Source organism: Corvus brachyrhynchos, unplaced genomic scaffold (genome assembly GCF_000691975.1).
Source record: "Corvus brachyrhynchos isolate BGI_N302 unplaced genomic scaffold, ASM69197v1 scaffold255, whole genome shotgun sequence".
Classification (NCBI taxonomy): Eukaryota; Metazoa; Chordata; class Aves; order Passeriformes; family Corvidae; genus Corvus; species Corvus brachyrhynchos.
Genome location: NW_008238358.1, coordinates 5,710,860 through 5,737,617, shown reverse-complemented (window position 1 = coordinate 5,737,617; position 26,758 = coordinate 5,710,860). Strand labels below are relative to the sequence as shown.

Here is a 26,758-nt window from a genome sequence, read left to right as displayed (position 1 = left end):
GATTCAGAGTATGTTAATATATTGACAACATCCATGGAACACTGCAAGTCTAAGCAGAACTGTCTTCCCTCAAGCTGCTGCTCTCATCCCAACCAATTTCATCCTTTCATTTTATTAAACAGACGATTAAACTGATGGTGAATTAACTCCCTTTTCTCTGTACCTGTCAATTTCTGTTGCTCTGAATCTCTAAAAGATTTGCATTAATTATTTTTTTTCCACTAAACTGCAAATTCAGAAAATCCTTCCTACATGACTTCCAGTTCTCATTTTTCTAGGCTGAACTCTGCTGGGTTTATCCTAAATTATCCTAGTCTGTCCTCTGTCATTTGATACTCCCAAGACATTAGACTTCACAAATAAAAGCTTTTCATTTTCATTAGAGCATCATATACAACTATTACTCTCTTTAATCTCACAGTTCTCAGCCACAGCTCCTTATTAATCTCCAGGTATTGTGCACGTGTCAGAGGACTTAAACGCAATCTATAGGATGGGACCTACATATTCTTCATGCCCTGCTCATCAGAACACCAAAACGTCCCCCCGACACCAACACAGCACATTCGTGTCCACCACATACAGATGGGGGCTTTTGAGCAAGGAGGTGGAAAATTACCATCTCTGTGCCCACAGGGAAAGGAAACACTTTCTACTTCCCACCACCTAGTGCAATAATAAAACATCTCAGGCTATCAAAACGTATTATGAAATTACACCTTGTTAGTTAACAAGAAGCACAGTAAACTCAAGTCAAAAGAAAAAAAAATAGTGTTTTATTAACTACCACACTGTTATAATACACTTTAAACGTACAATAAGGTAGCCTTTAAATTTGAGGTGGTTTTAAGAATAACAAATGAACAGATTTCCAAATGTTTGTAAATAGGTGAACTGCAGTAATTATTGTTGTACATTTTTTGAAAATGGTATAGCACTTACAGACTGGCTATATAACTTCATTTTGTACATTTTCTATAATTGAAAATATAAACAGTAATTAAAAAATAAAAAGAAAATTCAGCATAATAAAAAACATATATGTTTATCAGTTAAATGTACTGGATACATACAATTTTTAAGGGAAGAAGCAAAAAAGGAAAGATGGCTGATATTTAAATGCAGATTGACTAACCAAAAACTAAACAACAAACAAATAAAAACCTCATAACCCCCCTAGTTCACTATGACTATATCCATATGTTTGGGAGTACTGTCAATATGGAAGTGATTTTTCTTTTGTATTTGCATATGTTATATTTTACTGGTAATTTACATGATGGCTTTTAAGGCCCTGGCAGACAGATGTTTTTTTTGGAAAAAGGTTTGATAAAAATCACTGCTGAGACGCAATACACCTTATTTTTGGTCCTCCAATGTTCAAAAGAAGGGATATACTTCACTATAACATTTGCCTTACCACCCAAATGCTTCAACCTATACATATTTATTTTTCTTAACATTTTAAGCTTTTTAAACATTGGTTATATTGCCCACCTTGGTTATTGAAAGAATATTAACAAGACATCATTTTGGCAAATTAAATCTTAAACATGGCTTTTCAACAGGATTTAAAAGGTGACTATCCCTAGAGTTCCATGTTAAAATGTAGTTTGCAAAATCTTACAAGAGTAATGCTTAAAATATTGTACATAGTTAACCTAATTAAAATAATTAGCTTCAAAATGACAAGTTGATGAGCTAAGTAAAGCCTACACTATGTAACATTTGCTTGGAAACTTGATTTGTCAGTTATGCATAATAAAAATTCCAGTCATCAAGAAAATTACAAAATTTCTTTTATCATAATGTGATTTCTTTTCACCCATCAACTTCTTTTATCTTACAATAGATAAATACCAACATGTTCTCATTTTTTTTACACTAAACCACACAGGATTGATGCATTTGGTTAGACTACCATTTCCATCGTTAAATTCTTTTTTTTTTTTTTTTAATATAACTTGGTAAAATTTCATCTCTTCTAGATTCCAAAAGTACCTACAAAACCCATGCAATTTTACCATTTTAATATACTATGGAATATCATACAAAGTAAGGCATTTCAGTGTCATGTATAACCAAGTTACTGTCAATCCAAAAATTTTTGCACATCAATAAAAAGATATCTAAGAACTTAGGAACAATATTCTTCTCACTACTGTATAAAAATAACCACAATTAATAGGTATCTTGTGTAATATTTACTCCATTGTCTCGTTTCCCGAAACTGTGACAAGCTGTAAAGGTATTTCAGTGTTGGTAAGAATATCCTGATTGCTGGTGCCAGATGTATTAACAGTTCCTATTCCTGAAACAGAACCTTGTTGAATATTTGCAAGGATAAGTGTTGTTCCTCCTGCAGTAATCAAAGTATCATCAGATGTTGCTTCTACTGATGCCAGCACTGTACTGCTAGAGTGAATACCTTTTTTATTCTGATGTGTTTTAATGTGTTTGGCAAGGTGGTCACTTCTCATAAAGCGTTTTGAACATTCTGGACAGACAAATTTCTTCTCACCTGTCAAAGAAGAAAAAAAAATATTCAAGAACATTAACAATTAAATTAAACTTACTGCTTTTTAGAATCAGAATTCTAACAAAAACTATACTGAGGAAGAAACTGATCCAACATGATAAACTTGTGTATTACATTTCTTGACACCCATACAAATCCTTTATACAAGAACTAATTTAATTTTCTGTGTCACCAAGTTTGGGGAGATCTTTCAGGCATGCTAGAGAACATAGCCATCTCATATCCTCAGGCTGCTAAGTTTCACTGCAATTATTACCGATAAATAACTTCTAGGAGGAGAACAAAACCCACCAAATGATGGACAGGGAAGACTATGACCTAGAGCAGAATCCCACTTAAAACCGACACACAAGCGCATTGGGTAGTTCAGGTTTGAAAGGACCTCTGAAAGTCTGTTCTGATCTCTTCCTAAGCAGCCACCTATGAGATCAGATCTGATTGCTGAGGAATTGACCCAGTTTTCTTGAAAACTTTTAAGGATGGAGACTGCAGGAACTCTATGGGCATCCTCTTCCAGCACCTGGCTATTCCCACAACTACAGTTTTTTATTTATAGCTGTTCTAAACCTTTCTTATTTCAACATACACCTGTTGTCTCTCATCTGTCAATGAATGCACCATCAGGGAAAGTAACTTTGCCTTCTTAAGGGTGGCCTTGGCAGTTAACTAGAAAATTACTACTAAGCTCCCCCCGCCATTACTGTTCTCTTTGTGCATCTGAATCCTACAGCCTTTCCTCATAAGGCAAGTGTTCCAGCCTCCTGATCATCTTGGTCACTCATTACTGAACTCAACCCTGTCATCAATGTCTTTCTTATATTGGATGCTGAAAACTAGATGCCATGTTCTAGATGCAGTCTAACCAGAAGAGGGAGATAATCACTTCCCTGGGACTAGGGTATTTGCTTCTCTTGATACAGCTCTGGGCATCATTGCTGCTGGCTCTTGATCATGTTCCACTTGTCTATCAAGACTCCCAGGTACTTTTCAGTAGAGCTGTTCCCAACCTCTCCACACTTAGCCTGCATTACTCTAAGTGTTAATTCCATCCCAGGTGCAGTATTTTGTGACTATTCTTGCTGAATTTCCTAGGATTCCTGTTAACCCATTCCTTCAGCCTCAGTCCCCCTGAACAGCAGCCTTGCCATCAAGTGCATCAACTGGTCACCCCAGTCTGGGGTCATCCACAAACCTAAGAAGAGTAAACTCTGTTGACTCCTCCAGGCCAGTGATAAATATTTTAAAAGAGGTCAAAGGATAGATCCCTGCAGTTCTCTACTTTTTACTGGTAGGCAAGCACACTAGGAGCCATTAACCACACCCTCTGAACTGGATCATTCAACTCGCCTTTTTCTAGAAACCATCAGTCTGTCCATCCAGACAAACTGTAACATCCCAGCTTGGCTTCAAGTATCCAAAATGTCTACACAAAAGCACACCATTAACAACAACATGGAATATTTTTCACAGACATCCAGAGACATTCTTCTAGGCAATGTAAATGCTGATAGGCACAAAAATTATTTATCTATGGGTTTTTCAAATACTATGATTTTAAAAGGTAAACATCCTGTAGAATGCAAATATGGATTTAGTTTGTAGGAAAACAGGTAAAACAGACAATACATTTTAAATTAGCTGCTCCTTGAAAAGGTGGAATATCTACATTAATTTATTTTCTTCGTATTAGACAGAAGGAGAAATGTGAAACTGAAGTTCCTAATGGGTGGTCTAACCATGAAACTAAAAGATGTAGAATGATGCACCATCACAAGCTCTTCTTTGATCTTAGCAATTATATCTAATCTCCAGGCCACCTAGTCCTCTATTTTTCTCTAATTGAAGTTTTAAGATAAAAAAAGAGTTATAATCTGGTTCCAAAAAATGAACTGCATTGCTGAGCCTGAATCAAAGTATTCTGATTAAGCTACATTAAACACTAGCGTAAATGTCAGTTCTGAATCGAGAGGTGGCCGTTTTATCTCCTCAGTCAGACCTGCCAAAGATTCCAAAGTGAGTGAATATCAGTAAGTATTAGCTGATTTTAGAGAAATCACACTGCATTAAAATCAATTCAACTCAAAGAGCTGTTCTCCTCTTACAAGTTATTTATCCAAGCCCTGTCCACAGCACTGCTTTAGTTAAATACAGCAGAATCAAAGACTGGAAACCTGTGTGCGTTCTTCGGTGTCGCTGGAGCTCATCGCTGCGAGTGAACCTTTTGCCACAGAACATCCAGTTACAAACAAATGGACGCTCTCCAGAATGCCAGCGGAGATGAGCTCTCAAATGTGAAGTTTTCCCATATACTTTGCCACATCCTGGTATGTGACAAATGTGTTGCTTCTTTTTTCCCAAGTTGGAGCCTCTGTTTAAGAAAAAAAAAAAAAAAAAAAAAAAAAAAAGAGAGAGAGAGGGAAGTTATTCATTCTAATATAGTCCTCCTAAATACTGGTCATACATATACAGGGGGCTACATGTACCAGAAGGGATCTGCAAACCAACCCACGTAGCTTCATGTTTTTGTTTCAAATACAACTGGATTCCAGTACATTCCATAAGAAGCTGAAAATAAATTCTATAATGCTATCCCAATGCCACAACAAACTATAAATTCATCTGTGTGTGAAATATATGTGACAGAAGCATAATCTTTAAGAAGCATACATGTATATGAAGTTGGAAATACAGTTATTACAGCAGTTTGTACCACTTTGATGCTGAAGTGTCCATATTTTACGTTTCTCCAAGTTTCAGGTTTTACCGTATCAAAGATAGTTTTGGCCAAGAAAAACACAAATTACTGCAACTGCCAAAACGGACACTGGAGATTTTGGCAACTGGGTAGAGAACAGATGGGACTTTTGGCATCTTGGGGAAACCCGAGAATCAGTTTGGGGTTTGAAGACAAGCATACTGACCTGAATGCTTTCACTAAAAGAGGTGGAAGCTGATCTTGCTGACATTTAAATTAATTCCTTGGTTTTTTTAGTTTAAAAAAAAAAATCCACAATGAACACAGAATTCACAGATCATATAATCCGGACTAAGCTTGATGCTTATTCTAAGATGCTGTCTCACTGAAATGGCAGGTGATTGATTCAGGGGAAGCACCTGATACAACAGCCTAATTTTTTTTTTTTTTAAATCAAATCACAAGAGATAGATAAGAGAACACCCAGAGAAAGATTAGTCTGGCCAGTGCAGGGCATCATGACTGATTTTAGCCAATTTAAGTGTTTGCTACTGAAAGGGGCACTTGAGGGAATAGATCTGGCTGACAACACAGCCACATGAACGGTAAATGCTGGTGCAAGGGAGGAGATTGGAAAATGCAGCCAGGCATAGGCCACCTTATTCATCAGCAACGTTAACTTAGAACACTTAAGTGGATTCTGAAATCACAGTCTTGGGCGCTCCATCCTCCATGACTGATTATACAATTTTCAGTTGCCTCCCTAGGGCAATTTTTTTCTTTAAACTGGGTGCTTTAGCTTCTGGTTTACATCTAATGAAGGTTCAGGGTAAAGTGCATACACGCTTCATGGAGCTAGCAACTGCAGCAAGCATTTCTGAACATGCACAGAAATGAACTCACTCTAAAACCTCACAGGATCTAAAGGGAATTCCAGCCTAATCACATATGTACCTAAAGCATTACAGACAGTCCAGGAAAGTAAGGAGATAAAATCCCACTAAGCCATAGAAAATGTTTCTAAGAACTCTCAATATAGAGCAATCTTTATAGTGCTTCATTAGTCATTTTGTCTCAGAAGAAAAAAACATCACTTTTACCTACTAATTATTTGTCATGACAAATACAAGTTTTGATTTTAGAACAAATTCAATGGCAGCAGAAGCAGAGTCCAAAAGGCTTTTGATCCTGCTTTTGTAGCAGGATAATCATATGAGGACTTCATCCTCACACCTTCTCCAAATATAGTGTCTTCCCTTCCACAGAAATCTGTACAAATATTTTGTAACTTGGCATGATAGAGTACACAAATTGGATGAAATCACATCAAAATTTCCCTAGAATGATTTTAAGATTCCCAAGTCAATAATTTGAAATTGCTTCATTGCACCTTTCATCTAGACTGAAGGAAACCAAGGCTGAACCCATGGTCATTACCGTGCATAGGTGGTATAGCATACGTAATCCTAAGCACCTCACCTAAGTGGTGACAGAATTCCTTAGCAGACTACATAGTTCAAAGTGAGGGGGAAATTAGGGATCCACAGAATGAAACCCACAAGACTACTGTGAATTAGCAACTAAGTGTATTTTTTCTACACAACTTCATATGGGCATCTGCATGTTTGCTTCATGTGTACTCTAAACTGACAGGATATAAGCCAAATTCCATCTGGACACTTTGCAGCTGTAACAGTCTGGCACTATGCCCTAACACATCATGCTAAGAGGCCTTTCTTGCTGCACTGGCCAATAGCCATCATCACTGAATAAATGAGTATGACTCCAGCCTACTCCTTGAGCGGAGTCTTAAAAACAATTAATGTTAAAGTACTTCAATGGAAATTACATTTCTCAATAGCCAGGCCCAGAAACTGGACTTTATATTCCACAGTATTTCCAGGAACAACATTAAGTATTTCAAGGATGAAACACCCACAAATTATTTTAAAAATGTGGTTTTTAGAGTTACATACCTGACGTGGTGCTCAGAAGCACAGTTCCTCTATAGATCAGACAGTAGTAGTTATATCTCAATGTAATTGCAGATGTAATTGTTAGGAGGGTGAAATCTCTAGATGTAACTGAGAAGAGACTAAACTTTCTACTTAACTTCACCCTAACTAGAAGCTTAATACATTCTGTTTGGAACCAGAGTCATCCTTTGAGGCATGTGGCTCTCCCTCTCTCCACTTGCTTACTCCCCATGTACTACATAAGCTTGGGGCTAAAAGGTGTTAATTTGCAAATCTAATACATCATCCTCCTTTCCTACTTTTCCTCCCACCAAGTAAGGCAAAGATAATGGTGGCTTCCCACTTCATAAAACTGGTACAAATCTGAAGACTGCAACGTAGTTCAATTCCAAAAGCCAACAGCAAAACCCAGAAAGAATTTTTCAACTCGCCCCTGAATCCAGAAAACAGCAAATGCAAGAAATACCAAAACCAAGGCTATGCAATAGATTAAATTATCATGAAGTCTGCATATGTGAAGCTATTTTCCTTTTCCTACTCCATTCAGAGCATAGGAGCAACAGTATTAATTGAGTGAAACACTATTCAGTTTTTTCCCATTGATTTAAAGTGCTTGTTTTACTAGTTACATATTATTTATGAACTGTGTTATTTGAATATGAACAGAATTATTTATTTCTCCAGGGTGTTTTTTCCTCATTGTGGGTACTGACAACACTCACTCAGAGTGTCTAAGGAATTCACAAACATATTGGCTTTATCATCTTAATGTTTCAGTATGGTGAACCTGAACTAGTACAATCACTTTGTACATCCAACTACGGGGTAGAAAGAGATTAAGGCCAAAATTGTCAAACACCCACCAGAGCTTGAGGTGTCAAGTTCAATGTAGTAGAAGCATGTATTTTTCGAGTACTGTAGATGTTCGCAGTCTGCTCAATCAGCCCCACAGGAATTAACTCAGTACTTCTGCAGTGGAAAAGGTGGGCTATATAGATAAATACCTCCAAGACTTCAGAGCCCTGTTGCTGCACTCCTGTATCTCATTCCCTAAACACCTCCCAATTTCTGCAATAAGTGAAGCAAGTGACAATCATTACACAGCCCTGATTCACTCCTGTGTATCAGCCATCCCATCCACCGAATGGCACTGACAACATATGAAAAAACACTATGCAGTCAAGTAAGACTTGAAACCAACTGATAATGTATATGGCACAGGGGATAAAATTAAAGTTGCCCAGGATATCTTAAATCATTTGCTCAATTTTCAATTTTGTAACTTTAACATCATTTTAAGAATTATGAATGCTATCTGAAACTCTGCAAATCATCAGCAGAGCTGAAAGACAAATCAAAACTTAGAATTCCAGCAGTAGGGATAAACAGGTAACTCTAGCAGCTATGGAACATGATCAATGCTCAAATATTCCTCCAAGTGGGCTTATTCCTTTCTCCTAAACTCTTAAAGGAATTCTACATTCTGGTGGGAAAGTTGCTCTAGCAACTGTAAGCACTTTCACTCTTTTCTGTTTCCCCACCATTGTCTCCTTCATTATCCTGTTTCTCTTCCAGTTCTAATTCTTCTCACATCCTGACTTCTTGTCCTACTTTTCCTAGTTACTTTGTATGTTTGATGTGTCCAGGCCTTCCTTTACAGTGGATTTCAGTGGATCTAAACTCTGTCCTAGCTCTTATCTCTTTCAGTCCACAAGCCTACACCCTTCTCCAGACTTCCCAAACCATTTCTCAAAAAGATTCTCTCTTGGGCTGAAACTTTAAACATTTTGTAGAAACTGGAAAGAAGAGGATTTTACAGCAAAGATTTCTAAATTAAGGCCACTGTAGTTTGGAACAGAGCATGAGGAAGGAAGACCAAACACATGGAGTCTCTGTTTCCTAAGATTACAGGCAGTGCAAATCACATTTTCAGAGTTTTCTCCTGAAATGAAACAAATCTCAACCCAGGGTGTACTTAGGGCAGATTTTCATGGCAGAATCAGAGTTCAGCAAGAACTTAGCAATGTCTGTGCTATGTTGCAGTGAACTACACATACAAATTTAACAAGAGGAATCCAATAGATGATGACGATGATGTATAACCCGCAAATATTATCACTAGCTTTGCTGGTGGTGTAAATGTATCAGAGTCTTTTTGTCTTAAACATTTAATACTTACTTGGCATGGCTGCCTAAGATATTACCTCCCTGTGCTTGCAAGGAAGGTATCTAGAATATACAGCAAGAACTGACAAGAGACTTGACAAGAGATGTAACTCAGCCAGTGCTATTAGAACTCTTAGTACCACTGGAGACTGACAGGTTCTTTACAGTCATTTTACAAATTTACACTATAGTTCCCAAATAAATAAAGATTTCCATTTTAGTGAAGAAAGTATTATCAAAATGGACAAATTTTAGTGCATTGGAAAGCAGCCCCTGCACAATTCTATCAAGCACAAACACAACTAAATATTTTCATTTGTAAAAGGCAGCTTATTATCCCCCCTTCCCCTTCTATATCCATAATCAAGACATTTAAAATTAAGTGTTTTGAAGTAGAATAAAATCTTTATTATAAAAAGATGAGTAATATTTTAATGAGATGCACAATAATAAAGCATAGGTTCCAATGCAAGACTCAAGTTTAATGAATTGGAACTTAGTACCTCTTTGTTAGTCAAATCTCACCAACTTTGACTGAAAACAGTTCAAAACTTGTTATTTAGAGTTATTATACAAACCTTGTTTTTCCTAGGAAACCAGTGAATAAGAAAACTAGGAAAACTGTATTTTTGTAACACTCTAAAACAATTAAATTATGGAAAAAATGCTCAATCACTGAGGAAATGCAGGAACACAGGATTTAATCAAGTTCTTGACATATGATAGGAAGCCAATCACAGATGTGCATATTCCAAACTATCTCATTTTCATATTTTTAAAAGCAATGTTTTATCCCCCTCACTTCATATTCCAAACTATTTAATTTTCATATTTTTAAGGGCAATGTTTTATCCCACTCACTTGTACTAGGTGACATCTAACTCCAGCAATGGAGTAACTCAGAAAGGATGGAATAATCTGCTTTTTCACCTGCAAATCCAAAAATGAAAGTGGTAGTCCTTTATTGCATAAACTCTTCTGCATAAGCTTCTACTTTCCTCTCACTGCAGGCAACAGAAGCTCCTTTTTTTCTCGCTCATTATTTGTTTTTCATCATTATATGCATGATATGACACTGAATTTTACATACCTTCCACCACCTTCTTTGCAGTTGGGACATGTACACGCTACTCGTCGCAGTCTTTTTCCCTCCTGATGTGGTTGGTCCCCTTCATCATCTACAACCTGTACTCTCAAATGTGTTAGATCATTAGTATTCAGCGTAGAATCACCACTGAGCTGCCACTCTTCTGGATCAGGATCCTCTTCTTTAATCCTAATATCTGAGAAAAAGAACAAACACAGATCCGTAAGTAGCCCGTTCAATAGACAGAAGGAAACCAAAATGATCAAATCTTTTTACTCTTAAGAGCACTTTGTCAGTCAAAAGTCAACATCCTTAACCGCATACTGACATTGCTTCTGTGCCCTTGTAACCTGTAATGTATTTTAAAAGTTTATCTTACTATACATTTCAAAGTTGAAGATAAGCTATAACAAAATATTATAGTTTAAGTTTGAACTGTTCTTGGTGAGGAATGCTGTCACCAGGAGAATATTGTTTGCTTGAAACTTGGGAAAAACTAAGGAAAAAGGTTGGACAGAGGTTGAAGAAAATGTAAACATATGTTTCAAATGATCCTGAGTAGCCATTCTGTTCCCACAGCATTTCTGAATTAGTGTCACATGCAGTAAAAACAGCTTTCCTCAATGGTCTTCAGAAGTTTTCAGTATGCACAGAGATATATAAAGTAATGTGAGAAATCAATCTAATAGAAGGTTTTCACCTGAGAAAGACCGAGATACCTAAGGAAAACAATTAAATTAATGTTTTTGTTCAATTTTTCCCTTTTCACCTGAAATTTATGTCTTTTGCACATTACACAGAAAAGAAAACATTTAGGGAAGAGTGTTATTCAGCATTAGACAGAGATAAGCAACACATGAGCCACTTCAACATTTTGATATACCAGCAGTCAAAATAGGTCTTAGCAGTTTCCTGAATGCAAAAAGGCCTCCTACTTACTCCTTATAGGATGGACATTTGTAAGTATGTGCACCCTCTCCATACAGAGCATTTATTCAATCTAATCGAAGAATTAATTACAGCATCACAACAACAACTGTTTTAACAAATTTACACTTTAATAGGAACATTTCCTCCTCAAACACTATTCTGTATTCCCAATGGGTTTAAAGTCTGGATTGCAAAAAAAAAAAAAAAAAAAAAAAAAAAACCCCAAAAAACCCCAACAGTTTGTACTATCATTTTAGAAAGGTGAACCCCAGTGCCTTCTTTGGTTCAGCATAGTTTACTTTGCATTTTTTCTGTGAAAATGATTACCCACTAGCACAAACTAATAAGCAAACAACAGTAATTGGGGGGGTGGGGGGGAGTGTTATTTATTTATTTTATTTTGTTGAAGCTTCGAACTAACATCTGTGTGTCTTTCTGGATATATTCAAGAGATTGCTTTTTCGGCAAAACAAAGTCAATTATCACGTAGACTTTTATCCTTAAACACTGAAACCTTAATTGAGCATTGTGCCCACTCTAAGCTCTTTCTGGGAGTCAGTGCATCAGCCATCATCTTTATAATAAAGACAAAGCTTCACAGATTGCATGATAAAACATCAGAAAAATGGTGCTGGGTCATATGATAAACAGCATCTTGTCCCAGTAGAGATCAGGAAAGAAACCAATGAAAAAATATGTAAAGAGTAACAGTTACCTGGTTCTACCTTCAAAATCATCTCCAGCATTCATCTGTTTAGAGACAAAGGATATTGCTACACAAAAATTTGCTTGATGCTAATAAAGTCTCAGCCCAGTCATCCCCAACACCACAGCTTGCCTTTCTTTTGCACACATATTACCATATGCAGGACTGTCCTGTACCCTACATCACTGATGTAACTACAGTTTAAGTAATTCTCTAGGACACCACTGCCTTGGGAAGAGAATTCCAGGTCAAAACCAGGGAAGTCTAGAATGATTATCTGGTTTGGCTGCAAAAGCCAATGCTAGAAATTAAGTTTGTGTGAATATGACGCTCTGAGCTGTGGGAATCCAAGAGCAAGCACACTCACTTCTGGTGATTTTTTACACGCGTAGTGCTACCGTGGTAAGCTTGCCCAAAGTCACCAGCGCACTCAGCTTCACTGTTACCCTAACAAGTTCACAATTTCAGACAGCACCATAATAAATATCTTTCATGTGAAGTCCTAGAAAACCTGTGGAGATTTCTGGTCTTCTGCATAAGCCACCAAACTACCTTTCCTACCAAATTAAGCCATTTTCTGAGACTCACCTAAAAAATAATTATTATTCTAATTTATTATCTGTATGTTATATATAAAATTAATTTTATGCAAGCAAGCATTAAACCACTATAAAACATAAAGTTTATAGAATTATCTTTCAAATAAGTATACTAATACATTCACTTAGAGCAACTTAAGAAAAAAGCAAAAGCTTGATTCACTCTTGCACAAAAGGGTACGTAATAGGAATTTAAATATAGCAAGGCAGCAAGGCTGCCAGCACAGGCCAATGCAAGTCTCCAAGCAGTTCTTTAGGACTGCATATGTTACACACGATACTCAAAATTCTTTTACCAATCAAATGTAGCACAAATGTACACTGTATAAATTCTGGTTTTATTTAAAATAAGGATTAAAGGATTGTTAACAACATAACACAGTGTTTTAAGAAGATCATTTCTGCATGATCTCACTAACACTGGACACTGGTACATAGTGTGCCTACAAACTCAGTAGCTGAATCCAGTTAAGACTTCATCTATATACTTCAAAAGACGTATGTTCTAGCAAAGGTGAATGGAACAAATTAGTGTATGGATCTGTGCTGCCAAGACCCAACTCCACTACTGAAGTCAAACATTCCATGGAACATATGACTTCTCATATTATACTGACCACCAAAAGTCACACTCTAATAACAGAGATATACCTAAGAGTAGAAGCATGTCCAAAAAGTCTATTACTACCTGCCAGTATCCATGACTTTCTACCTTCTATGCAATGTTTGTTCCACTTTACAAACTTTTGTCATGAGTTCCTTCCACTTTTTCATTAGTATCTTGCTATTTCCAGTTTCTCCCAATCACCACCAGCAGTACAGAGATTTATAACAGTTTTATAATGATAGAGGCATAACTGAGAAACCTATTTGGACAAAAAAAAAAAAGAGGGACAGACAAAACATTCCTAACAGTTGAGGATACTGGAGAATACAACAATTGATATAGATATACAATAGTTTATAGCATTATTTTTAAAAATGCAAAACTGAAATGAACACAAAGTAGTATGGTGCTTTTAATTTTGTGCTGTGTTTCCTGGTTATCTTGGTAAGGCAGAAAGTGTAGGTATTGCTTTAGTTATTCATCAGAAGGACTATCTTCTACTCCAGGCATACAGAAAAGTACCACATAAACTGGAAATTTACAGACAGGACTTCGTAATACTTATTTATGTAGGCTATACTTTAAACAAAACACAATTAAAAGAAATATAAACAGATAAAGTGTTTATCTAGCCTCTCCAGGATGCAGTATAGCAGAGAGTGGATTGCATCAAAACCCACAGTGAATGTGATTGCCTTAAATGAGGTCCTTAGAACCAATCTGTTGCTCTCCAAGTAGGTTTCACATTATTGCAAGAGATAAGGCTAAAATTCCACCAGTATTTTTTGGAGGGAGGAGAAGTGCCACTCGTGAAGATGTTGAAAGGGCACACCATGGAGAACAGCTGCAGATTAAGTCTTCTCCAATGCAATGGAATTTGAGAATATGAAAATTCATGTTGATACCAGAGACTATGTTTCTCCTCTGGTGTTCTTCTAGATGTGCTCTGCTCTAACTCAGCCTCAACTGAGAGACTTTACACATATCCTGCAAAAAAAGGGGCCTAAAAGAATTTATATAATCCCTAAAGTCATGACAAGCTGATGCAAACACTAGCAAATTAGAGACAACTTTTGTCCTCTACCAATTAAACATAGGCTAAATGAAGGTTACATTTTCTCCACTACTCTTTTATTTCCATGCTTTCAAATGTCTATATGCCCTTCCTTTAAAGTACAAAACTTAGTTCTAGGTAAGTATAAAGGTGAATTTTAGACAAAGATACTGTTTCAAACTGCAAACAGATTCTGAAAAATATATATTGTGTTAAAGTTCTGCTTCCTGTCTAGTGCGCTAGATTTGGTTTAGGTCTGGCTTTTCCAAGATGGAAATTGGGATCTTGGTGTACAATTGTGTTCCAAAAGTAGTATTTCATAGTCATAGAAAGCCCAGAGCTGGCTACAATATGGAATAAGATTGAGTGTATTTGGCAAATAAAACCAATAACTAAGAGATCTGTTTAAAGTGCTTCAGAGAAGAGTAACTAAATTTACAGGATTAAACAATGCAGATGTAAATGCAGTTTAAACTATTCTTGAGTACATGTGAACTATGATCTAGTGTGGAGAAAAATACTGTTGCTATACCCAGGCCATTTACCAACTTCATCAGGTATCAGACGAATGCCTCAATTAAGCTTCACATTATGTCTTGGTCTGTTTCAACCAGGACTTAGGAACACATTATTTTCTTTATCTATCAAAAAAGTTATTAGTTTGCATAAGAGCCACAGAAACAGGGATAAACAGAGAAGGGAAGAGCATGCAGATTTTTTTTTATATATCTGCCTTTGCAGAATGTCACAAAGACACACTCAGTATTACATTGTAACACTCTGCAAACTGTGAGCTTCTAGTTTAGCTGCTTTTCCTAGATGCTGAAAGCCACCCTGCCTTTTAGCTCAGCCAAGCTTTACAAGCTCCTGATCTGAGATGCAGAAATATGGTCTTTGAACTGAAAACAGATTTGCAGCAGCCGGGCATATACCTTCACACCTATTTCCTCACAGAATCACAATCTGTCTGCCATTTCAATTGTTTCTAATAGTTTACTTTTCCAAATAGATGCTTCCCTTCCTACCTTTCCCAAGAAAACAGATATTAATTCCCACTTCCTTTCCATCTTGTCTAGTTAATTTTGTTTTCTGTTTTCTCTGCAGTTCAACCCACATTCCCTTGGAATCTTGACTCATCTTGCCTTAACCTCTAGATGTGAGGAAGCTTTAATAAAGACATTTAAATTTCTTAAGACACTGTTCTTGTTCTTGTCCATCTAAACTAAATTATCGAAATTAAACTCTCTCTACCAGTTGACCAGCTGTGCAAGTCTTTCAGATAGGAAACTCAACAGAATTAGTGGTTTTTACTCTGACTTGCCCCCAAATCTTAAGTGTGAATTTACGCATTTTTATTACACAATAAATTACAAGGTAACATAAGGTACACTTCGAAATGTCATCTTGAAATACTGATGAACTCAGAAGGAAGACTGTCATCTAGATTCAATAGTTCTAAATCAGATTTTAAGTTTCTGAGGAAAAACAGCTCTTGTGTACAAGTCTAAGAGCAGGACCTTACAGTACTCAAGCAGTACCAGCAGAATGATTAAAAACACAGCAACAGACCTTTTCCTCGCAAGAAATACCACATACTGTATCTCCAAGTGATCCTATTCATTATTCTAAAGCAAATATTTAAATATTTGAATCATGAAAGTACTTTAGCCAGTGCTACCACAAGGAGCACATTATGCATCAAGGAACAGTTACTCACCCTACAGTAACTGCACTCCCTTGAGATGTGCTGTCTACAGATTCAAAATTTTGGATTCCTATAGACAGTAATGCCTGCTGCAGCATGCACTTACTTTTTCTGTTCTTCTCACAGTTGAAAATCTAAGAGGGTTTAACTAAATAGGGGGAAGAAGAGTTGCTCATGCTTAGCACTGAAGAAGCCAGAAACTCCAGAAATATGTAAGGAAAGCAAGAGGACACAGAGAATTCTCTGACCAGCAGGGCTAAGTATTTCTACATAGAAGAATATCAGACTGCTACTAGGGTCAAACAACAACTGTCAGCAGTAATTAGGGAAGAGAGAACTGTTCCGTAAGGGTTTCTGTCCTGTATTTAGGTAAAAGCCAAATAATTGCCCTGCTACTACATGACAATGAAAAGCTTCCCACTGACAGTAAGTCAGAAAGATATAAAAACTGCTACCAAAGCAAACACTTAATAAATCAACAGATTAGGATAGTTTTCATTTGACACTTTTTAAGAGAAGGCTGAAGAGCCCTCTGCAGTTTTAATGCTGCGAGCCTTTGACCATGTGAATGCTCCAGTGGGTTAGAAAAAAGCTAGTACTGTGATAATACTGAAAAAGAGTAAACAAAGACTCAAAGAAGTAGGGACAGAATTAGTGCACTCAAAATGCGATTATGTGAACAATTAGATTAAAAACTAATTTTCTTATTTAAATCAACGATGCCACCGTTGTCGGTGTAATATACTTGAGAGTTCTGCACAGCAAGTGTCTTACTAGGGTACAGAAGAACATTTCGATTAAATGAAGTACAAAACATACTTGGAATACATGAATTACATACTGGCATGAATTTTAGATGCAGATTGAGAACTATCATTTCTGTATGATAAATTATGACAACATCATTGACAATGCGTATTTTTATCTCCTTTTGCTCTTGAAAATTACTACCTTTTGAAAAAAAACTGTGCCTTTTACAAGCAGTAAAAGACAACCCACCTACAACCCAGCCTGATCTTCAAGAGGGCAATCACAACTAAGGTCCTGGTGAGTATTCCTGGCATTATAAAAAGGCTGTCGTTGTCCTTGGTAGAAACTTCAGATACTTTCTATGAGCCAGATGCACTGACAAGTTTGGTTTTGATCTCACAGATCAGATACAAAGTATATGATCCTGCCAGGAGGTTCAAAAGGCAAGAAAACTGCACAGAGCCTGAAACAATGGCCGTAAAGTGCTGAGACGGCAAAAAGACAGAAGACAAGTTTCCAGACTTCTTTTTAAGTTAGAGCAGTACTGGAAATAAAACTCCTTCCCTCTTTCACACCATGGATACTTGCCATACATCCCCAGAGGTGTATGAGAGTTTTCGTTTTGTGTCAGGAGTAGCTTGTAAAAAGGGTATTTGAAAAATGAAAAAGGAATGCGTACCTGAAACTGGGTAATACATTCTTTTGTGAACATCCTGAGGATGTCTGAGACTAAGGTAACTCAGGCTCACCTCCTGAACTCTGAGAATCTAAGCTGCATCCCCAGACACTCAGCATACACAACACACATGCAACAAACTTCCACCTCACCACCACCACCTGTAAGAAAAATCATTAATGAGCTGTTTTGGAGCAAAGAGCAAAAAAGCACATGAAGTACTAATGCAAAGAAAGAATGTGACAATTCAGTATTTTCAAGAATTTGAAGAAAAAATGTAATTCTATTCCACAACAGTAGATATTGCACTAAAAAATTAACCAGACTAACTGAAGTTCTGCAAACTTTAAGTAAGATAATTTACTATGTGCTGTTATAAGCATGACTGTGAAACACGTACAAGCATGATCATCTAATTCTTCCACAATTTATTAATTTCCTTTGAAAATGATGCTAAAATAAGGAATGTAATTTAAGCATGCTGACAGCAAACTATTTACACAAGATTGGTACATAAATAGCTCTAATTCCTGCACTAACTTAAATTCATCAGTTTCCAATTTAATTTTCATATTAAAAAAACAGTGGGGAGAATTGTTTTTACTGTTTTAATTTTATAACATGCAAACTAAATGCCTCAAATGAAAATTGGATAGCCGTAGACAGATGTTGTCAGATGAAAATATTTACTTAACATCATTGCTTCAGTTTACTTCATGCTTTTCATAAGACTTCCTTATTTTTTAAATCAGATTCTATTTCATAATGATACCACGGCCTTGTCTCAAAGTCTTGGTATAAAGAATGCCTTAGACGGAAAAACTGCATAATTGAAACTAAAATTAATGAGGTTGAAAACTGAAACTTAAAGAAAAAAACTAAGTTGTGCAACACTGAAAACCAGCCCAAACTTCTAAAAATTTCTAGATGCCAGAAGAAAGCCATGCTTTAAGTAGCATTCTGCACTACTTCATCAGAAGCACTGAAACATTGAAACAACCATCCCAGCAAGTAAAACTGTGAATACTTAACTTTTAATTTTGTTCATTTCAGCATTTACACTGTTTTAGGAAACAGGTGTTAGACCAAAGCCTTACAAGGTACCAGCAGATGAATGATAACCTGTCACTTGGGCAACTATTTACCTTGAAAATTGTCAGCCAATTTTTTGGCCAAATTTAGAGTAGCTAAATTCTGTCACTTGGGCAACTATTTACCTTGAAAATTGCCAGCCAATTTTTTGGCCACATTTAGAGTAGCTAAATCACTCCAGCATGACAAAGATGTCAGATTCCGACAGGAATGGAATGAAGTTGCCAGCACAAACAGCCAACCACTCCCACTCACTATCAACTGGTGTTAAGTTAGTAACTGGCCTGACTCTAAGGTCAATGGCAGCAGGCAGATGAGTCCTTAAGTAGCTGTTAACACTCCTGCAGAAGAGGAGCTGGGAAGAAAGATGAAGAAATGAAGACCTCAGTTCTGGAGTGACACTTCAGTCAACTCTTGAAAGGAATCCCTTTGACTTGATTCCAGCTGTAGACCAACCTGGAAAACTGTTTGTAGGGGGTTTTTTTTCTATTCAAATAAATGAATCTTTCAGCTGAGTGTGTCTGGGTTGATAAGCAGCAAAGTCAATTCTCAAGCCAATGCTACTTTCTTTTGGGTGATTTGCTAGTGTCTTCAGATGCCACTGTAATGGTCAAAAGAAGTATATAAAAAAAAATTATCCAGCATCCTATAACAAGTTATGCAACCTATATAAGACCTAGTAAAATTGCCTTTTTTTTTTCCCAGGAAATAACAAATCCCAAACTGGTTCAGTACATTAATAAATTAGCTGAGACACTATTACAATTAGATTTTGATTAACACCATTAAATTTCCTTCAGCTGGACAATTACTTGGGGGCAGAGGGAAAATCCAGTAACTTAAAAATTCTTCCAAGCTGACAAAACTTAAAGTTTCAGAAACATGAAAGCCAAGTTGGTACATTTCAGTTCCTGACAATTTTCCAAAATAAACACTACTTTATATGAAATGTTTGAAGAAGAAATCTATATAAACATGCTAATAAAAAACTGCACCTTTCTTGATCAGGCAAATCACTAAAGAGTAATGTGAACTGAGCATGTAGTGGCTCTTTTTGTTACACACAACGCAGTATTTTATTACAAACTGCCAACAAAAGAAGTACACTACTAGAGAGCTTTCTCAGGTTTAATTTCCTCTCAAGACCAGAAGACTGAAGCCAAAACACAAGTGAGAAAGGTATCTCTCTGCCAGTTCTTCATATAGAGATACTATTTGATACAGCTTTTTGCTTGAAAAGCAATGCAGAAGAGTTTCAGTTGTGACTGACCAATACCCTCCCCTTGGTCACCACAACACTAAGCACAACGAAGAATACGAGCTCTAATAAACATCCTAAGACAAAACAAGCTTGGCCAAGACTTTTCAGAACAAACTCATTGCAATGCAGGTCTATGCATATGTATGCCTGGTAAAATAGACATTTTGGTAGAAACATACTTACTGGACATTTTTCAAAGAAAACTGTATACTTACTGGACAAAGCTATTAGCTTTGTATTAGTGTTTCAATGGCTTTCCATTATGTAAATAAAATGTAGGATCTAGGCAAAGACATTCTCTTCTTCTCACACACAAGCACAGTAAAGATGTCCTCTGCTGCCTACCTGGGGAGTGAGCCTTGGAAGAACACCTCTCATACAATGGGCTGTAACAACAAAAATCTAAAACCTAACTGTTTTCACAGCTACAGTGCTAACAGAACAAAGTACATTATTAGGACTTCAGATAATTACCAGCCATCTCTGACTCAAGACTAGGAATATATTCTTTTTATTTTTGCTTCAGGTAGACAAATTTTCTTAAATGAAAACAGAAAATACAGCCTGACTCTACTTGGTATGAAAGGAGTGCATTATCCAGCTTGGGGGAGAAAATACAGGGAAACCCTTCTTATCTTGCGTCAAAGCTTGTTGGTAGTTGGCAAAAAAAAAAAAAAGAATCAAGTAGCTTCACACCCTTTAACTTTTCTCATTCTGCTATCTCTTCCACTTACCTTCCTGTTTCAGTTTAAAATTAAACAGTTTTTCCTTATTTGCAAAAGAACAATATACTTTTGACTGAAAAAAAGGCTATGATTTCACAATCTGCTTCTAATTGCATATTTATTCTCCAACCTGAAGAAAGGGTGCCATACCATATTGCAAGGGGTTATAAATAAGAAGGGGAGAAACACCACCGAGAAAGATGGAAAAGACACTGAAAGTCAATCAAGATAATTCAGTCTGATTCTGTTAGAAGCAGTGTCACACTAATCATTACTGTGGGAAAGTGAATTTCTTCTAACATAAAGGAGGGACCAATTACATTCTCCCCAAATTTAAGGAATGGCAGTTTTAATACCTTCCAATCCATTTATTATTCCTAGAAAAGTAGGAAAAATGTCACTGTAAATCTCCATCTTATCTTTAATACAGCCAGGTGTTTATAGCTATGCACTTCAGGCAATAGTTTCTGCTACTCATCTAGTACTTCTGCCTATTTAATCACATTTCATATATCCTGTTTAAGTCTCTTGCCTCCCCATGTGGAATTCCTTATAGGAGAATACAGTTAAAGAATGCTTGATGGAACTCCCTTGCATCTTATTATAAACCACCATTGAAACATTCTTGAGAATGATCAATAGACAAAATGATACAAAGCACAGACCAGACTCAACTTCTTTCTCATGTGCCTAGCTGGTTTTTTTTTTTTCTTCCTTTCTCCTTTTCCTTTCTTTCTTCCCAAGTTTCTGCTACATTACTCCACAAGCAATAACATTAGCTACATGATCCTACACCAAATATAAATCTCAGAAATAATCCTCCTTTTATCAGCCAAAGGGCTAATAATAATTAGTAAAGGGTCCTTTTTCCAAGACTTAGATTCTGACATCTGAGTTTAGCTGCATTAACATGCAGAATACATGGTTTTGGTTACTGATGTCTATACTCTCATAGGTAACAAGGTGTGATGGAGATAAACCAAGATTTTCTGTGGTCACTGTAAGCATAAAAATTTAAGAACCAAGATCAGCCAGCAGAGCAAATGCTGCGAGCAGTGCACATCTGTTTGGTGCTGTTGCCTACAAGCCAATGAAGAGCAGGCTTATCTAGAGCTCAATAACTTTACTTGGTGGTAAGTGCACAATACAGAAGTCAATTCCAAAACAAAATGAACTAAAAAACATCCCAGCATATTATTTTCAATTCAAATTTTAGATTCCAAATGGGAAAGCAGGCTTCTTGACATAGAATACAGAAGTAACTATATAGGTATTATAATCACTAGCCATTTGAAACAAAACTCAGCAGGTCTTCTAGGCATGTTTCACTTAACATTGCATTCATCTCACAGGCTTAAATAGACAATACAAACATATAATACAAACCATGTATGTTTTACTTAAATATTTATGCTTCAGTATCTTGATGAACCAGAGGGCTGGATCTCATAATGACAGTGAAACAGTGATTCCCAAGCTACTTTGTGCAACAGTTCCCTCCCAAATGACCTCTACTGCTCACTCCGCCCCTCATGATTAGCCTGGGCACAACCCAGTAATGTGTTTAAATGGCTCCTGGTATATCAAAATCTCCTGAACCACAATCATCTCTTATTCTTTTTTTTAGGTAGTTATGCATTGGAATTTGGAATGCACTGTATCAAATTTACAAAAAATAAGCAGGCATGTTTGCTTTTTCTCACATAAGAAACACCCATTTTAAGAATATTTCTTCTCCACCAAGATAAAACACTGAGATTAATGAGTCTACTTTAAAGCATAATGCAAGTAAGCAGTACTGAAAATTCACACATTCTTAAGCACAGCCTCCATTTTGATATTTACATGCTTGTTTCACTGCCGCTTACATGAGTTTCCTACATCATAGTAATACTGATAGTAAGCCAGTAGGAAATTAATTTAACAAAAGAGCAGGGGGATAGAGCACCTCAGGGGCTCTGAAAATTTTCAGGGGAAAAAAAACCTGCATAAATAGAAGTATTTGGATTTTCCATAGAAACTTCACCTATTCAGGACTAGGAAGAATGGGTATGTTAATGATACTGATGCCTTACAAGAGTGGCAGCTGATAGCCAGATTTCCCCCTTTTCAATTTAGTATACAGATCTTCTCCATGGTAAGACTTATAAGCACAAACACTGAAGTGCTGTTAACAAATACAACCACTTGGGAGTTACATGAGCTTATCCTAAAAGGAGTGAGGTAGGACTACGTTCTACCATTATAGTTTCTAATGGAACAGCAGTTGCAAATAAAATCTATCATCACTGTGTTTAACCCAGTGTGTTTTGTCGGCTTCAATAGCAAGATGATGTTCTCATTATCACCATTTAAACCAACAACATGCAGTAATAAAAAACAATTTTCTGCAAAAAGAGTAAAGTAAATACCTGCAGGACTGCCAGCATTTTCTCCTTGATGCAGCTGAATACCAGCAGAATCTATAGAGTTTACTGTAACTGTCTGTAGATTTGGCAATTGAGCAGTGCTTAGACTAACTGGAGTTGATGTCAACGCACCACCTGCTGCAACTTGACCGAGAGTGAGAGTCTGCACAGGGGTCAGAGTTATTTGTTGACCAGGTGCATTCTGAATTTGCAAGTTCTGCAAGTTCTGAACTCCTTGCACTTGAAATGTCTGCCAGGTTATCTGCCCAGAAGGCGTCACTGTTTGTGCCTGAATTAGGAAAGTTCCAGGATTCAGCTGCAGTTGAAGATTTTGAAGAGCCTGTTGAGATATACTTTGACTTGCTTGAACACCATGGATTGTCTGTTGCGCAATACCTTGTACAATCTGGGCTTGACTGGTTGGCTGCTGCGACTCTTGTAGCTGTATGTGTTGTACAATTGGCTGTGCTGTGGAGACCTGAATATTCTGAGCCTGTGTGTCATCAGAGACTGACGTCTGGATGTAATTTCCCTGAAGATCAGAACCATGAACTTGACCACTAGTTGTGGTCAAGTCATTTGCATTTTGTTCCAATATACTTGAACTGTCTATGGTAACGGGCAATTGTGATGAAGATGACGTTGGCACAAATAAGTCATTATCAGTGGCAGTTTCTGTAATTTCAGGAGAAACTTGCTCACCAGTCCTTTCAGAAGTATCTGAACTATCCATGGCCTGTCCGGTATTTATCAAGTGCCCATCTGCATTAATGCCTGCTGTCATGGTTTGAGAACCACTGCCAAGTCCCAGAGAATCTAGATCAACACTATTGATGGGTACAAAAGTAATATTTCCCGGCAGTCCAAGAGGGACATTAGCAACTACTTGTGCTTGGCCAGGGTAAGATGAACCACCAATTGCAACTCCCTGAACCTGGACTTGACCAGACTGACCAGATAAGATATTCTGAATATTAGCTGAAGATGTTCCAGAGGCAATGATGGTTTGATTAGAGCCAGGAATGATCTGAATTTGACCAGTTTCTTGATTTATACTGCTATTATCAGAAGAGGCTGCAAAGCCAAGTTGAACCTGCTGACCATCCGCTGTCTGGATCTGGGGTATTACTTGGTATTGTACATTAGACACTGTACCATTCGATGAATCTGATCCTGGTGCAACAGAAAAGATTTGTTGATTTTGCAAACTCTGGATAGGAAGGACATACTGCGCACTTGAAGTTACTGTGGCAGCACCTGGAATCTGTACTATGTTACCAGCTTCATCCTTTATAGTGGTAGGAGCTGCAGACAAGACCTCCCATCTGTTTGGAGCTCCAGCTAATTGCACAGAAGCCAAATCCCCTGTCTGAATAAAAAGAAAAAAGAAAACACAAAATTAAAACAAATGTCATACAGACTATGTGTTAGATCAGTCATGCAATTAAACACTAGATATTGATACACTACTGGAAAACATGCAGTACAGCTCATATGACCACCAGCAATTGGATCAAAACTATGAAATACAGACTTTATAAGTGATCTAATGCCTAAGTCAGGGTAGCCAGCCTTTGGGTCATGAGCTGCACGTTGCTTGTGAACATGTCAAATGTAGCTCTAATGTCATGGCTAGGTCAGGTGACCAGCAATAGGGTTACTCTGGTGGCAGGGCTGCTGGGTGATCCAAACCCCTAGCCGTGGGAAGGAGGGAGCTGGCAGGGGCTGCTGGAGCTCTCATCACCAACTTACCCTGGGACTCAGAAACACTCTTTACCCAGCCTATTGCACAGAAGTGAAGGAATCACGGTGAAGCCAGCGTTGCCTGTATCTCCTGGAGCTCCACTGCTTTTCAACTCTCTGTTATATTTGATACAGGTGAGCATGTTGTGACTCTTAGTACAGGGAATGTTAAGAGGTGATGTAGTCACACAGTTGGAAAGATAGGACAGCCTCAGCTTGTTATACAAAACACAAAGCTCTAGTATTTATAAGCTTGTAGGAGTTAAGTGTTTTGCTAGGCAAGAAGACTTCTAGACTAAGAACTTTTACACTGAAATCATGTTTGGATTAGTCATATGCATCAGCTAGGAGGGAAAAAAAAATCTTCATTAAGTTGGAACAATAGAAAAGGCCAATGTTTCAGAGCAGACCCCCAGATGCTTAAAGAAACTATTACGCGTTTGTTTGTTTTTCAGTAAAGAAAAGGTAAATTGCACTTACCTTTCTTTACCAAAGCAAGCTTTTTCAGAATAGAGTATTAAGAGCTAGATTTAACATCCTGCAATACTTGGCACAGATTTGCATAGTCAACCACCTTGGTATTGTAAATAACCATTAATCTAAAAAATAGGAAGTAAAGTTTCTCCTTATCTGTTTTACCATACTACAGTAAACCAATGGATTACCTTAATATTAGCAATAAGTAACTAACTTGTCTTCCAATCAGCTCAGCTCTGTGAAACAAATCTAGTCTCTCTGGCAGAGTTCACAGGACATAGAAAGAAAAGCTCTGGTTTGTCCTTCCACAGAGATCCTGTGATCACTCCTGGTAGGGAAGTTACCAGAACATACCGCAACTTCTTTCTGATGCTGCATTCTGACTTCCTCAGAACAAAACCAGGACACACAAAATACAGCACACATCTAATTCTTTCCTAAGACAGCAGTGAGACCTAGCCAGTCTGAAAGAATCCTGCAGGTATGCACCCGAGTGAATTTAGTCCACAGCATTAGATGGGACTTCTCTAGTTTCACATTCTTATCCTATTCCTATAGCCCATGACACTACAATGTTTACATGTATAAGAAAGATATTTAAGTCTGTGTACTTATTACAGAAAAGTTTTACTGTGCTTATCAAGCTTCATTTTCAATAAGGAAATGCATAGCATGGTTCTAAATTCTTCTCAAGAACTGTAAAAATAATTACTGTGCAAAAAACAAAAGAATGCTAGCCTTCTTCAGCCCTCAAAGATATGGGCCATTGACTCTTTTTAACAGTTGGACTCTGATCCTTCCAGCTCAAAATATTCTGTGGTTCTTAAGTGTGATTCTTAATTTTTCAGGTAATATATCAGTAAATAGATTTAGCATCACCAGAACAAAACTAATTTTATGGCCTTAATGCTTCAAGGAAAAGACACAGAAAAAGGAGACTAATAATTCTCTTTTATTATTTTCTTTTCCTCTTGTACTGATCAACCTTTCATTTTAAAAACGTGTTTAAATTTTTTAGTCTTTCAAGCTTGTAACATATGACACTAGAAGAAAAAAAATATAATATTCCATATCACATATCTTACCTAAAAGAAGGCTAAAAAATTCCATTTTCCTCTGCTACCACATTAGCTTTATACACTTGTGTTTAGTCTTGTTTACACATAGATACCAGCTGTTGAAACACTGCTAAGAAAGTTCATAACTATTCAATTCACAGGCATATAAATACCTATTAACTGAAGGTTTCATAAAATATCAAAACACCCATAGAATTCATCGGTAAACATCGGTCAGAAAATACCTAAAGCAAAAATATGGTTGTTATATGCTTAAAGTGTGTCATTATAAAATAAATGTATACTACAATGTGCTGATAGTAGCTGTTAGAACAAAAGAGAAAGGAAAAGTAATGTAAAACATTACAAGTCTGATATAATTTCTCACTAATTGAAAACTATGTACAAGCAAATGTTGAAAGCTTAGGCTAAAACTGGACTGATCCAATATGCAGTAACATGTCTATGTAATATCCTCCACAGAAATACTTCAAAGGGAGTCTG

General features: G+C 36.9%; 1 protein-coding gene across 1 annotated transcript; it reads right to left on the bottom strand.

Moving 5' to 3' along the window:
* Positions 1-753: 753 nt before the first annotated feature.
* Positions 754-24,375, bottom strand: SP3 (Sp3 transcription factor; the record flags this gene model as incomplete). The annotated part of the gene is made up of 4 exons (XM_017735777.1): positions 754-2,521; positions 4,711-4,907; positions 10,467-10,659; positions 22,980-24,375. Coding segments are annotated over 4 exons (2,103 nt in total), but the record flags the coding sequence as incomplete, so codon positions are not given.
* Positions 24,376-26,758: the final 2,383 nt, after the last annotated feature.